Below are 13,418 nucleotides of genomic sequence, written 5' to 3'. Positions count from 1 at the left end.
AAGATATGTACTATGTGGGTTTATTCTTCAAGTGAATAACAAACTTGTCAGTGCTTTCTGGTGGATGGACAAGGATGTATTTTACTATTTGTTAAATATCATCATCTCAAACATATCTGGCTCTAATTTGTTGTCACTCATCATTCAACCCATGCCGATATCTGCAATATCTGCAAGCACCTAATATCAGCTAATATACTGGCACAGCCAATTTACACTACAGACTATGCATACTACACACTACAGGCTATGCATACTATATACTGCCTGTGTCTGCTTATAGGTCAAGAAAATGTCTGTGTCTATCTATTCTTACACCAAAATTGAAATGCAGTCACACAGGTCCTCATTTTGGTTATATGAAGGACAAATAGTCAACAAAGAGGAAAACCATTACTGTGCCTGTAGAGCACATAATGTCCTCTGCAGGCTGAACACTCACTCCTCTCTGTTCTGACAGATTTTGAAAGGGAGAAAGGAGAAATGTCAAAGGACCGAGTCAGAGGTCTCAGAACTAAATGTGCAAAGGATTCAAATGTCTGTTCGTCTACATGCATTACGTAAACAGACTGTAGATGAAGGCAAGGTAGCTGTGCTTTTAGCATTTTCTTGCTCTCTGCCTAGCTTTTTACTGGTACAATTTCCCAAATGTGCCCATTTCCCAAATGTGCTCCTCATGACTCATCTACCTGGCCTGAGGACCTATTTGATTGCCAGACATTTTCACTTTCACACAAACACACACAGAAATGCAAAAAAAAAGTATGTAAGCAAAAACGCGCACACAGATTTATCACCACTAACAATTCATGCCCACACACACACATTATCATCATCATCATCATCATCGCTGCCCTTAGGGGTAAACACCTTTTTCTATTTGGTTGATATCTACTGGCACAGGATAAACATGTTCCCCTTTCCCTACACCTCCCCTTACTCCTGCAGACATTGCTCTGTGGGCAGGAATGATTTGTTGGATGGAGATGGGCCATCAGTCTCTCCCATAACAAAGCCCACCGACCTGTGACACCATAGATGAAGGTAGAGCAATAATGGGCAGCAGCGACGTCCAATAGACAAACTCGTTTTTCAAATCACATGCAGCTACTGGCCCATTGTTGTCTTCCTCTGATTGAAAAAAGGTGTTTCTGGGTGGCACTCTGGCCAATTAATAGGCTCCCCTGTCTCTCCTTTCCTACAGCTGACGTCCACCCTGCATCACTTTCTTTTGCTTTTGCACCTTCAACACCTCCACAGCACACATGCCATACATCCATGCATTGCTGTCATGGCAAACATTGCTGATTTCCGCACTCCATTGTTCATTTGAGTTAACCTTAAGTTTTAATAAATCATTTAGTTTTTAAGTATAGCTCTTGCATGGACTCCTCCTCACATTCCCTTAGCCAGTTTGTGACACGCGATAACGCAAAAAATCCTGGATTGCGCGTTACTTGATTTATAATCATAAGCTTGCAAGTAATACCGGGCAGGTTTTAATTACTACTCTGCACTTTCACATCCGGTGCTTCCAATACAGGTCAGTCAAAAGTGGTCCATCATTATCATTTCTCCCCAAAGCCTGTGTCATAACCCATGTCAGACGACAGGCATGTGTATTGAGACTAACTCGCACAGCTGTCGGAGGGGGTGACTACTGACCGTGATCATCGCAAAAATTCATGCTTAAACTTGCATTCAGTTGTGCTATTGAAGTAATAGCAGCGACACTAGAGTGCACAAAAAAACTGTTATTTCGTGAGCAGCTACGAATAGGAACACACCTGAGAGGCTGGTGTGTGTGTGTGTGTGTGTGTGTGTGTGTGTGTGTGTGTGTGTGTGTGTTTACGGGAGGGGGGTGGGGGGTTCTCTACTTCCTCCCTTCACTTCTGCTTTCCTCTGCTGTCTGCCTTTCTCCTGTCCCAGGCTTCATTTCATTAAAAAATTCTAGCAAACCTAATTTCACGCAATAAATGCATTATCCTAATCAACATTGATGAGTGGAGCATGCACTGGTGCACACATGCATATGTCTGTGTGTGTGTGTGTGTGTGTGTGTGTGAAGAAATTCCTGCTACTGCTGAGCTCCTTCCTGGCTCATCAGTATGGTGGAATAAACTGGTTTTTCATTAGCTGCAGCCCTCCTTACTCTCTCTTCCCTAATTATGAATGACCACTCTTTATGCGTGCGTACATGTGTGTTTGTGTGTGCACATGTGCGTGTGTACGCATGTGCACCTCTGTGTGTGTATGGGTTTGTGTGCGTGTTGAAAGCACATAACTTTAATTCCTGTTCTCAGGCTGTGATTACAATGCAGAGAATCAGAACAGTTTAACTTGCCAACAGCTCACATCACACAACATTAAAGCAACCAGATATTACAGCCCAGCGAGCTAACACTGATCTGTTTGATCACAGAGCGACTACCCACAAGCCTCTGTGCTTCTCCCGGCGTTTCAAGCTCTCGGATGAAAAACAATCTCATGACAAATGGTCTGTCGAGGTTGACAGATGCAAGTCATTCCCCTAAAAGGCTGGGCTGCAATCAGCATACAAACGATGACAGATGTTTTTAGCTACATGCCGTATTGATGATGTCAATATCAAATCAGCAACATGGACAGACACAGTGGTCCTGCTGCTTTACAAAAACGTACACACACACACACACACACCTGGCTATGTTGACAGTCAAGGAAAAGTAGCTTGAAGTGACAAGTGGAAATGGAAACCAGCCCTGATGACGACATGATGATGACCAAAAAGTGTTGCCTGGGAACTCCATTCATGCTGATCAGCTTCATTAATGCTGAGCATGGATGTAGGTAATAATGGAGTAGATATTTGCAGGTAGGTGAGAGAAATAGTGTCACCTTAACATTACCAACTTTATGAAGTCGAAAGGTATAAGCTGTCTAAGTACGGTCTTATAGGACCTATAAAAGTCTGTCACAGTTGCTGTACTTTTACGGAGTTGTTGACAACATCAGTTCTATTCTCAGCTCTGAGTCACAAGGTGATTCTGTACGTACCAACAGCCAAACAGACCATTTGGCCTCTAAGGTGTGTATGTCATGACTCAAAGGTATTTCCCTTTCTATATGCATCTACTGACGCTGCAGTAACATACTCATAGGACTGTTTTAAATAGGATGCTGCTGACCTATTATGCTTGAAAGTGAAATGAATTCCCAAGATGGGTCAGTCAAACTTTTGGCTGACTGAACAACATTGTTAATATACGAAGGGGGTGTCTTCATATATTAAGCTAGCCGGCTAGTGCACCCTGGAGTCAATGATCAGGAGAGCTGTGAACTACTGTATATGGAGATCACCAAGAGGTCTTACTTTAATGCACATTAACAAATTCACTATGAGTTCATGAGTTCAAAATAAATAAATGTTGACAGTGATTACTTTATGTTACAGTCATAGGGTAGTGTATAACAAAAGTATAATGTTCACAAAGAGCATGACATTGGCAGTGACTTACCAACATATATAGAATATAATTTGAAGAATGGTTCACTATCATCTATCATTGTGCTGTGCAGGTGGGTGTTATCGCTCAAAGCTTGGCTGCACATGTGAATTTTCATTTCAATGTGACACGTACACACCAAACACACACATAAAGACACCGCTGGCACACCTGCAACCACACACGTCTCGTATGCTGAAGTCTTTCATGGGTCAAAGCAAAATACAATGGCGTCTAAGGGGAGCTGACATGTTTGAGTGGTTTTCCAACTGATATTTCTGACGCACGTGGAGCATGACAAGGAACGGGAGATACACTGCTGAACTACTTTCAAAAACATCATTTTCTCCACAGTAGCAACACATTCAATATTCAGTATGACAGTAAATGCAACTGTGATTAACTGACACATTAGCCAATAAATGCCACAAATTATGCCACCAACAATGTAACTGTATACATTTCCTGTATTGTCAACTTTGCCCGTTTTCCACCAAAAACAGACACACCATCACTTATTCGACTTCAAACAATACCAAGACACAATTCTATAATTTGCATGAATTCACTCTTTGAATAGTTTATTCGGCTTCAATTTGTTGTTCCATTATTTCCAATTAATTTGAACACAGCAACTGTCTATGTGTTCGACCAACTGTGAAGAAGAAAGGATTACAAATGTCTCAGGGAAGAGAATACACACATGGCATTTGTGTGTCAAACACTAAATATTGATTGATATCAATTCCATACGCACTGAACTCTCACTGAAACAAAACAGTTATTGAGCATGACATTAGGTACATTAGGTAATACTATTTTCTGTATATAGTCATTTTTCTTCTTCTTTAAAGAGCTTGCCATGGACATAACCCACACAAATGACAAATAACAAATATTACCAACTCAATGAAGTCATTAACTAAACAGCAGGCAAAAATCATTCATCACATACACTGTAATTGGTTTCTCATCCCTCACAACCCACATGTGTATTTGTTATAGAAAGATTGGCCATGTCATTGGGCTTTCACCAAATGTTTGCAGAAGCCGTCTCTTGTGGGAGGGCGATCACAATCTATGGTCTATTTATAGTCATTCTCCATATCCATGATTGAAGCACCTGTAAAATAGGCAATTTTACAGTCACTGCGCCTAATCACTCAGCTGTGGGTGGGAAATAACCTGCCCAGGCAAGCTGAGACATGCCAGCCAGCTATGAGTGCACAGCGGTTATGTGAGTGTGTGTGCGCAAACCTGTTCATGTCAGCGAGCTTATAGATTCATTAATTTATGTAAAGGTATTGTATGGCTACAGAACTGAAACCGAAACTGACCTGGGGCTTTAATTTTAGGCATTTCTCTGTCTGTGACCATTCAAAAACTAATTTCCCTATAGAAATGTATCTGCAACCTCACTTTATTTGCATTTGATGACAGAAACTGCTTATTAAAGTCCACCCGTTGAGCAATGACTAGCACCAGGCCTTGTGTGTGTATTTGAGTGTGCAAGTGCCAGCTTTTTCACACAACAGGTTTTTGCTTTTTTAAAGTTAATTGCCCACTTATTCAACCCTCTAGAGGAGAGCCCCAAAAAGGTGAGAATGAAGAAATTACTCAGAGCCCTGCCCACATGTGGGCACATAATACAATCCTGTCACTCTTCCCAGGGTAGCAACTCGGCTAAAAGTGCTCAGCTTTTAAATAAAATGTAGCAGCAAACAGCAAGTAGAAATGGCAATCAGCAGACAAATCAGTTGGCCCTTCAGATGACAGGGAGAGAAAATGTCATTTTTAAATGTGTCACATGTGCGCTTTTGTTATTGTTATTCTGGTCTTTATGTCTATTGAAAGAAAGCTTTTGAGGAGTTCAAAGTGATCATCCTGGCTGCACTTCTGTGTGAACAGTGCCATGGTTGATCAGAATCAGCTCTTTGTATGTATGTACTTGGTACATTAACACCACCAAAAATAGAGGAAACCAATTCACACCAACCACATCTCAAAAAGTCAACCAATAAAAGTTTAGTACAGTACATTATTTGTACTGCAACATATTGAAACAATTCAAATGGAACTCTTGAGGTCAGATTTTCAACATGGGAAGTTGCCCTGTCCTCTTTTCAAAATTACTTTGTGGTTGAGAAAAGAGCATGTAAAAAAATAAATGAAATAAAAACAGTGGGTCATTCAAATGAACCACTTAAAAGGCACCCAGTGTGACAACCAGAGTGGAATGTTAACATTTGATCAACCAGCCACAGTTGCTGTCACGCCATGTCACAATTTTAGCTTTACTCACTGTAGTCTGGCAAGGCCATGGTTGAATTAGCCTGTGAGAAACAGAATTTTATGTAAGGGGTGATTGACAGTCCTCTCCTTCAGTATAAAAAACGGTCCTAGACTTAACTGAGTGCATATATACCACTTGTTGGGCTGTCATGATTATTCTTAATGCAAGAAGCCTCTAGAAACCTTGTCCAGTGAGTTTCTCAAGTGAAAATTGGGCCTTGTAGCCTTTGGATTGGTGAGGCGTTGAGTCACATAATCATCTAAACATTTACTGATTGGTCAGTACTTACTGTATATGACTGGATTGAATTTGATTTGTGAGTTGCATCTTCATTTAATGAATGCAGTGAAAACTGAGTTTTCAAGGTGTAGCTCCACTGCATAAAGTAACCACCAACTCAGAGACATCTCAAATCTACCACATACTCATTATTTAGTAGCTACTTCATTTCATTTTGAATCTTCATACTGTATTTGTAAATAAATAAAATGTTCAAATTCCCAGATAATGATTCCCCTATAGATCTGAGCTCGAACTTTTTTAGTCTCCGGACATCATTTACATCAGCTTCTTACCTGTTTGAGCTTCTTCAAGTCTTCATCCAACTCCAGATTGTCCAAGATAACAGCCACAAAAAGACTCAGCAGAATCTAAAATGCAGGAAGAGGAAGTGCATAAGAACATATGCTGTGAACACATTACAATATGTAAATGTCATTACCAACATCATAATAAAAATAAGGCTTTTCAAAAGTACAGAATCTGCTCAGTAATTGCATTTGTTGCTTGTTCGGTTTTCAAAGACATCCTGTCTGTCTGGGGTGAAGTGTGAGTCATCTCAGACTGTCTCTGTTGTCTGATGGCTCCCCATATAAGAAGGCCAAACACTGAAATGACAGCACTTCTTAGGCCTGCAAGTCTGATTAACTGTGATTGGATGTACCACTTGAGAGAACACTGAAGGGGTGGGGGCACTAATTGAATGCATTAAGAAAATAAGTCATGTATCCTTTTTCCACTTATTTTCTATTATGTTGGTCAGTAAAAATGGGAAATTTTGTTTGAATAGCATAAACTAAAAGCCCACCTAACTTCACCAAACAACTCCAGTTCAACTTATTTGACTTCTACATTTGAAACAGCCCAGTAGGTTCCTCACCAGGGTAGCAAACAGATGGTAGAGGATGAAGTAAATGGCCACTACCGGAGCCCACATATGACCTACAGCCACCAGAGTCTGGTCCATGACATCTACCCAGCCCTCCTGGGTGAGGATCTGAAACATGGACATGAATGCCTACAGGGAGGAAAGCACAGGATAAGAGAAAGTGAGGGAGGCAAAAGGCTTGAGAGGGCAACTGAGTACACAAGTGGATACGGTGAAGAGACGGGGAGGAAATTAGACAGAGAAACAGACAGACCTGACATTTGAAACATGCTTTTTCACAGGAGAGCAAATATCACACAGCTGATGCGCATATCCCCTTCTGACCATCCTTCTTTAGTTAGCGATTATGAGATTTGGAAATATAAGCCAGAGAGGGAAGAAAGAAAGTGAGGAGACAGCCATCTCTTCTTTTTTTTTTACTCTGTTCTGCTGCCCTCTCATCTACTTGGTAGAGGTCAGATGAAGGTGTAGGAAACAGCCAGCTGCAACACTGTGGCCCCTGGAGTCAAATGGCATGCCTGCGCTTCCTCCTTAGCGTCTCACCTCCAGACAGTGGCCCCCTCCCTCCCAGCCCCTCCCACCCCCTCCCACCCGCTCCCACCCGCTCCCATGTCCCAGTCACTTCAGATAAAGATAAACCCAGCAACAGGTCTGCCCGTAGGGGAAACAGCCAAACATCATTAACTACGATGTGTGTGTGTGTCTGTGTGCATACATGTGTGTGTGTGAGGCACAAGAAATACAGAAGTGATGACAGAGAGACAGAGAGAGAGACAGAGAGAGAGAGAGAGAGAGACAGAGAGAGAGAAGGGTAACACAGCATACAACTGGCATCTGTTTACGAGCAACCCTTCATGTCCCGCTGTGCCTGGGATCAGTGAAATGTTGGAGGGGAGAAAAAAAGAAATGAGGATGGAAAGATGTGGCTAATGAGAGTGAAAAAAGCTCATGAGCACTTAGAAATCAAAGGAGGTCCCACATCTGTCGACCCATCATGCAACCTATCACCAACATCTGCAGGCCTCCCCTTTGCTTGTCTGAGGTGTCCTTCTGGAACTTCTCATATGAATTTCAAATTTTTTATGTAGTGTATTTCATATATTGCCTGTATCTTCTGAAATTTAATTACACTTAATGTTTCCCTGAGAGAAAATAATTTGAACATTACGGCATATTCTGACAAAGTGTGTTTGAGGCAGTTGAGTCTTTAGAGAGTTTGTTGGCTTAGAAAACAATGTTATTCAAAGTCAGGTGGCTTTGCTGAGATTGCCTAAAAATGCTGGCTTAATCCATTTCCAAATGAGATGCAATCCAAATTAAATAAAGTAAGAATTAAAATACTCTATAATAGAAGATACGTTTATATCTGATAATCAGCAGTCACTCACTTGCATAATATGAAAAGACAGAAAATTACAGCCTGCAGTGGTGATCATATTTGGCTATTTATATATAGCTATAGTATTCTTGCCTGCTACAAACACAGAGAGGCTTATTACAGTGAAGAGTTAAGTCCATCATGCTCAGCAAAAGTTACCCTGATTGGCACAGAATGTATTGAGACAGATTTCCAAAAATCTGTTCAATAAATCATCTATTTGTGCTTCAGTATGTGACTCAGGATGACATTTTTACAAGTGGTGAAGGTGTGAAGCGACCTAAAAGAACACATACAAAAATGTATCTAAGCAATAAACTGAAGACATGATCATACCCATAGAAGCTTGCTTAAACAGACCACCTGCGTTTTTTAATAATATACTTTACTATGCAGATTGTGAGCGGTTCCTTACCCTGGGGAATGTGGTGAAGCGGTCCAACTCCTCCACAAAGCAGAACATCTGCAGGCTGATGGCCGACATGACGATGAGGAGGCTGGCTGTGAACACCACCAGGCTGCCTAGTTTTTTACCTGGACCAAATATCTTGTACACAAAGTCCTCCAGAGCAGGGGAAATCTTAATCAAACGCACCACACGTAGCACCTGAGGGGAAGAAAAAACACACATCTCTACTGTAAGGTTGCTATTTGAGTAAACATTGTTATTTTTGGTCTTCCAAACAGTAGTTTTATAATCAACACCAAAGGAAGAGAGAGGTGGTGTTTTAAAGATACATAGTTAAAAAAGCAAACATAGAAGCACATTGATTACATATTGATTTTAGAAAAGAGAGCATTGATCTTGACCCAGTGGTAAAGGTGCAGTGATACTGTGCTCTGTCAACAGGCTTAGTCCCTAAATTGCTTGTGGTGACAACAACCCCCAAAAGGCAATGCATCTTGGTCAAGCTTTGATCAGGGATCCAGAGAGTGGCTATTGATCAAGCACCTCACTGTGATGCCTGTGGACAAAGACTTTTCTCCCATTCCCCGGATGTGCAGCAAAATATGGGCAACAAACAGGGGGTGCTGGTCAAAAAGGGAATCTACAGAAACCAAATATACAGCAATAACACTCACAGCATGATGACAGATGGGATGGGAAGACACTACCTTCTACTCCTGACAGCCCGTGATAACCACTATCCATTTTACTATCCTTGCAAGCTGTGAGGCTAAGAGCAAACCATGACGAAGGATATAAAGTTATAACAGCAAAACTAGTTCAATATAATATTGTGATCATTCTTTTCCACGTAAAATAAGAAAACAACTGCAAAAAAAATACAAATAAATGTGAGTGTTTCAAGAGAAAAACACCTCTTGACTTCCAAAACGCAGACATGAGATGAGCAAAACCAACAATCTTGAGAATGGCTTCCCAGCTGTGTTGCCAGTGTGTGCTTCTGGCTCTAGCCTCTTGCAAGACAAAGCAATGCTTAACATCAAATTGAATTGCATACTGTGTCACATTGCCACTGTCACAGATATCCCATCCAGCATTTTAAACCCATATTGGCTAAATACCAATAACTAGAATTGGATCAGAGCATCCCTACCAGAAATGTCCAAAAATTATACAATGCCCTGCCTTTCTGAATGAATGAATTGACTGAACTGTTAAATCGTGCTGCTACTGGAGTCATTGCAATTCTGAACACACAGAGAGGACGTGTTGAGGTGGGTTCCATTGGCTGATTATATATCATTCTGCCAAGTGCACTGTGTGTGTGTGTGTGTGTGTGTGTGTGTGTGTGTGTGTGTGTGTGTGTGTGTGTGTGTGTGTGTGTGTGTCTGTGTGTGTGTGTGTGTGTGTGTGTGCGTGTGTGTGTGTGAAGCTGTAAGTAGGGCTTTAAAGCATGTGACATTTGGTCCGGTCTGAAAGACAATTAGCAAGGCTAACCTTTAGCAGTGAAACACCCCTTGGTTGGATAAAATTAAATAAAAAAAAACAGAAACAATCATTGATTGTGCAGCCTAGTCCCTTCTCCTATAGCCAGCACAAACTTCTGATTCCAGCACAGAGCCCTAAGGTTAATCACTTGTGACTAAATGTCACCTGTTAGAGCTGGGACCTACTTGGATATACGGATATATATCAACAGGGAGAGTGAATGAGAAATGCTTTCCCATGAGTGAGGAAGGTACTTAACTCCCAGCTGCTCTTAAAAAACTGCTCATTATGCTCTCACCTTGTTCCCCGTTTGTATTTGTTAAGACGCAAGGTCAAATCCAGTTACCCTCTTTACAACATCCATGTTTTCTTTACAACATAAAAAAAGATTTTTACGTAGCATAACATAGCTGTAGGGCTGAGCGATGAATGGTTTTCATTATCAAGTCACAATTTGTAAAAGTGCAATTTTCAAACTGCAAGATCTGCAGTGCAACAAGTGTTATTAACAAGAGCTAAGTAGTAAAAGCTTTAGCTGGTAGATATGACATGTAGACCACAACACAGCCCTGAAGTGTAATTTATAGAAAATATTTCCAATCTAATTCACAGTCGCAATATTGGTTAGAAAAATGGTCATCCCATTTTTTCCTCAAAGCCCTACATAGCTCATGAATGCAATGTTGTTCAGCAACTAATTCTAATATCTTGGGATAGTGGAGCCTCTCGCTAGCACATGAATGCCCCATCAGTCTGAAATACATAAACATTTCAGGACTGCATTACCTTGCAAAAATAAGGTATTCTAAAATCAAACAAGATAAAGGTCTTTTCACTGGAATGGATTACCCAGCTAAAGCAAGTCTCAAGTCATTATAAGTTGAAACAACTGCCTGGAAGGAAGGAAAACACATTTAGCAAAAAACATTATTGTATGTTTTGCAAAATGTGCGGCAGTAACATCTAGAATATGTTATAAAATGCTAAAAAAAAAAAAGAAGATCAATGAACACCAAGTCAACAATTATTTTTAATGTAATACATACTGTATGTCTACATGTGTTTGCTGCAAGTGTGAAGCACTGCACATGTGTGGATGGCAGCTGTTGAGAGAGTCAGACAGGATCAGGGCAGCTTGTGTGGTCAAGGCTCATTAAAGACCTATCAAGAAGCCCTATCCATTCAGATCCTCTACAGAGCTCTTCATCGGCTACATGACCTACAGCAATGTCACAGGGTTACATTTTGGACAGCGTGCAACACTTAAAGGCTCTGCTCATGGATGACAATGCTACTAGGCACCATTGCCACATGGGTCATAATATACACGGTTGATGTATATTTCTGCCCTGAGAACTGTAAAAATTCGGAACAAATTGGGAAGTCACAAAACTGTCAGATCACGCAAACGTATAGGCAAACACACTGCATTACTGCTGTCAGCTAATGAATGAACAGGACTTTCCCAGCTCTCTGCCTCACATACAGGCTCAGATTTATGCTAAATATCATTAAATAAAACCATCAGAGTACGACTCTTTTCACTGAATACATCAAGCGTAAATGTCCCCCAAAAATATGCAGAGACTGAAAAATACAGTTTAACTCAAATCAATTTAACCGAATCTCTGTTAGACATTTGTGGTGACAGTACATTTAAAGCATTTTGAATGAATAGAGGAGAGGTTTTTAACACAGAAGAGCGATATGATTGATTTGTACTTATCAATGCACGGTCACAGGAAAAGAAATGTCACAAAATGATTCACAGCTTCTGTTCTTCACGGCAATATTATTTGACATGTGGATGATTCAGTTTCATATTTAGGATATAAAGGGATTCACGTGTGTTTATACAGGCATGCATTTGTGCAAATGAATACTGTAAATATGTGTATGTGTGCACGTCTGTATCCATACCTGAAAGTAGGTGAACTGAGAGTGGTAGAGGTCAGGATAGATGTGCAGCGTGGTGCCCACAACCAACAGAGATTCAAACTTGTGCAGGGAGGAGCTGATGTAGCCGGTGAAGCCCAGGCACCAGATTTTCAGAAGAGCTTCCAGGTCAAATAACACAGTAAAGGCAACCTGGGAAGGAATGGAGAAAATAGAAATCACTGTTGGCATTTACTCCCTGCCACCACAAATATCTCCAGACAACTTTCTTCAGTGATGAGGGTTAACAGCTACGCATTAAGTAATTGCAAACAGACATTCATTGCTACTCCACTACATTTATTTGACAGATTTATTTACTTGTGACTTTGCAGATTATGATTTAACATACATAACAAATATTCAGTTTCTAAAATGCCTGTGTTAGAAATTGGGGACATGGAGTTCGAAAGACTTGAGCATAACCAATTTGCGTTATAGAAATGTAGGATCTTGTGTTTTTGGAGCTTTTTCCAGAGTAGGGACTAAACATCAGGATATCTCGTTCTCTGTTGCATCGATTTTGACCATTCGGTTTTAAACCTGTCTCTTGGTAGTGGTAAGTGCAATACTAAATTGTTGGGGGACTCCTTTAAGTAAAGGATCTGAATGCTTCTACTTCCACTGTCTTCAGCAGGGGGAAACACAGTAAGAAGGAGAGAATAAAATTGGCACCTCACCAATAAAACCTGTATTTTTCCATTTAACTCTAAACCCAGTGCCTCCATTTCCTATTTTCCCTTCACAGATTGGAACAAATCTGCAGATCGATGGCTGTATGATATGGATGGAGGGAGTGAGAGAAGGTAATATCGTGTGTGTTTTTTTCCCTTTTCTTATCTCCTCCATTCAGCTCTGAGAGCGAGAGGTATGAAAGGGACGGGGAGGTGGGCACACTCTTCACGTCTTTGTTGGCGTTTTACCACCGGCATACTGATGACATCAAACCAACCGTGCGTGACACATACAGTACAGTGTCGTGTACATGTGCATATTATAAAAAAAAATAAGTCAAATAAAAAGAACAGATGTACATATACTAAATTTGATCAATGAATGAACGGAAATGAAATGTCTTATGCTCATTTTTGAACAATAATAAATATACAGATGTATGGATAATAAACTGGCTGACACATCCTAAAATCAATGCATTATACGTCATGTGAGTGGAAAGGGCAATATCATGAGGCACTCAAACAGATTATGCAGGATTAATAACTGACCATAACATTACCAAGGAGGAAATTCCCAATAAAGAC

The 13,418-nt window shown here is 40.6% G+C and overlaps 1 protein-coding gene across 1 annotated transcript in view; it reads right to left on the bottom strand.

Moving 5' to 3' along the window:
- Positions 1-13,418, bottom strand: part of nalcn (sodium leak channel, non-selective) — a 57,675-nt gene that overhangs the window by 21,608 nt on the left and 22,649 nt on the right. The window contains exons 12-15 of the mRNA XM_070914402.1: positions 12,142-12,309; positions 8,740-8,931; positions 6,938-7,075; positions 6,354-6,428 (exon numbers count right to left, since the gene is read on the bottom strand). Of these exons, the coding sequence (XP_070770503.1) occupies positions 6,354-6,428; positions 6,938-7,075; positions 8,740-8,931; positions 12,142-12,309 (573 nt within the window). The remainder of the gene's footprint in view (positions 1-6,353; positions 6,429-6,937; positions 7,076-8,739; positions 8,932-12,141; positions 12,310-13,418) is intronic.

Source organism: Enoplosus armatus, chromosome 11 (assembly GCF_043641665.1).
Source record: "Enoplosus armatus isolate fEnoArm2 chromosome 11, fEnoArm2.hap1, whole genome shotgun sequence".
NCBI lineage: Eukaryota > Metazoa > Chordata > Actinopteri > Centrarchiformes > Enoplosidae > Enoplosus > Enoplosus armatus.
The sequence above is the reverse complement of the archived record's forward strand: the minus strand, read 5'-3'. Positions and strand labels throughout refer to the sequence as shown.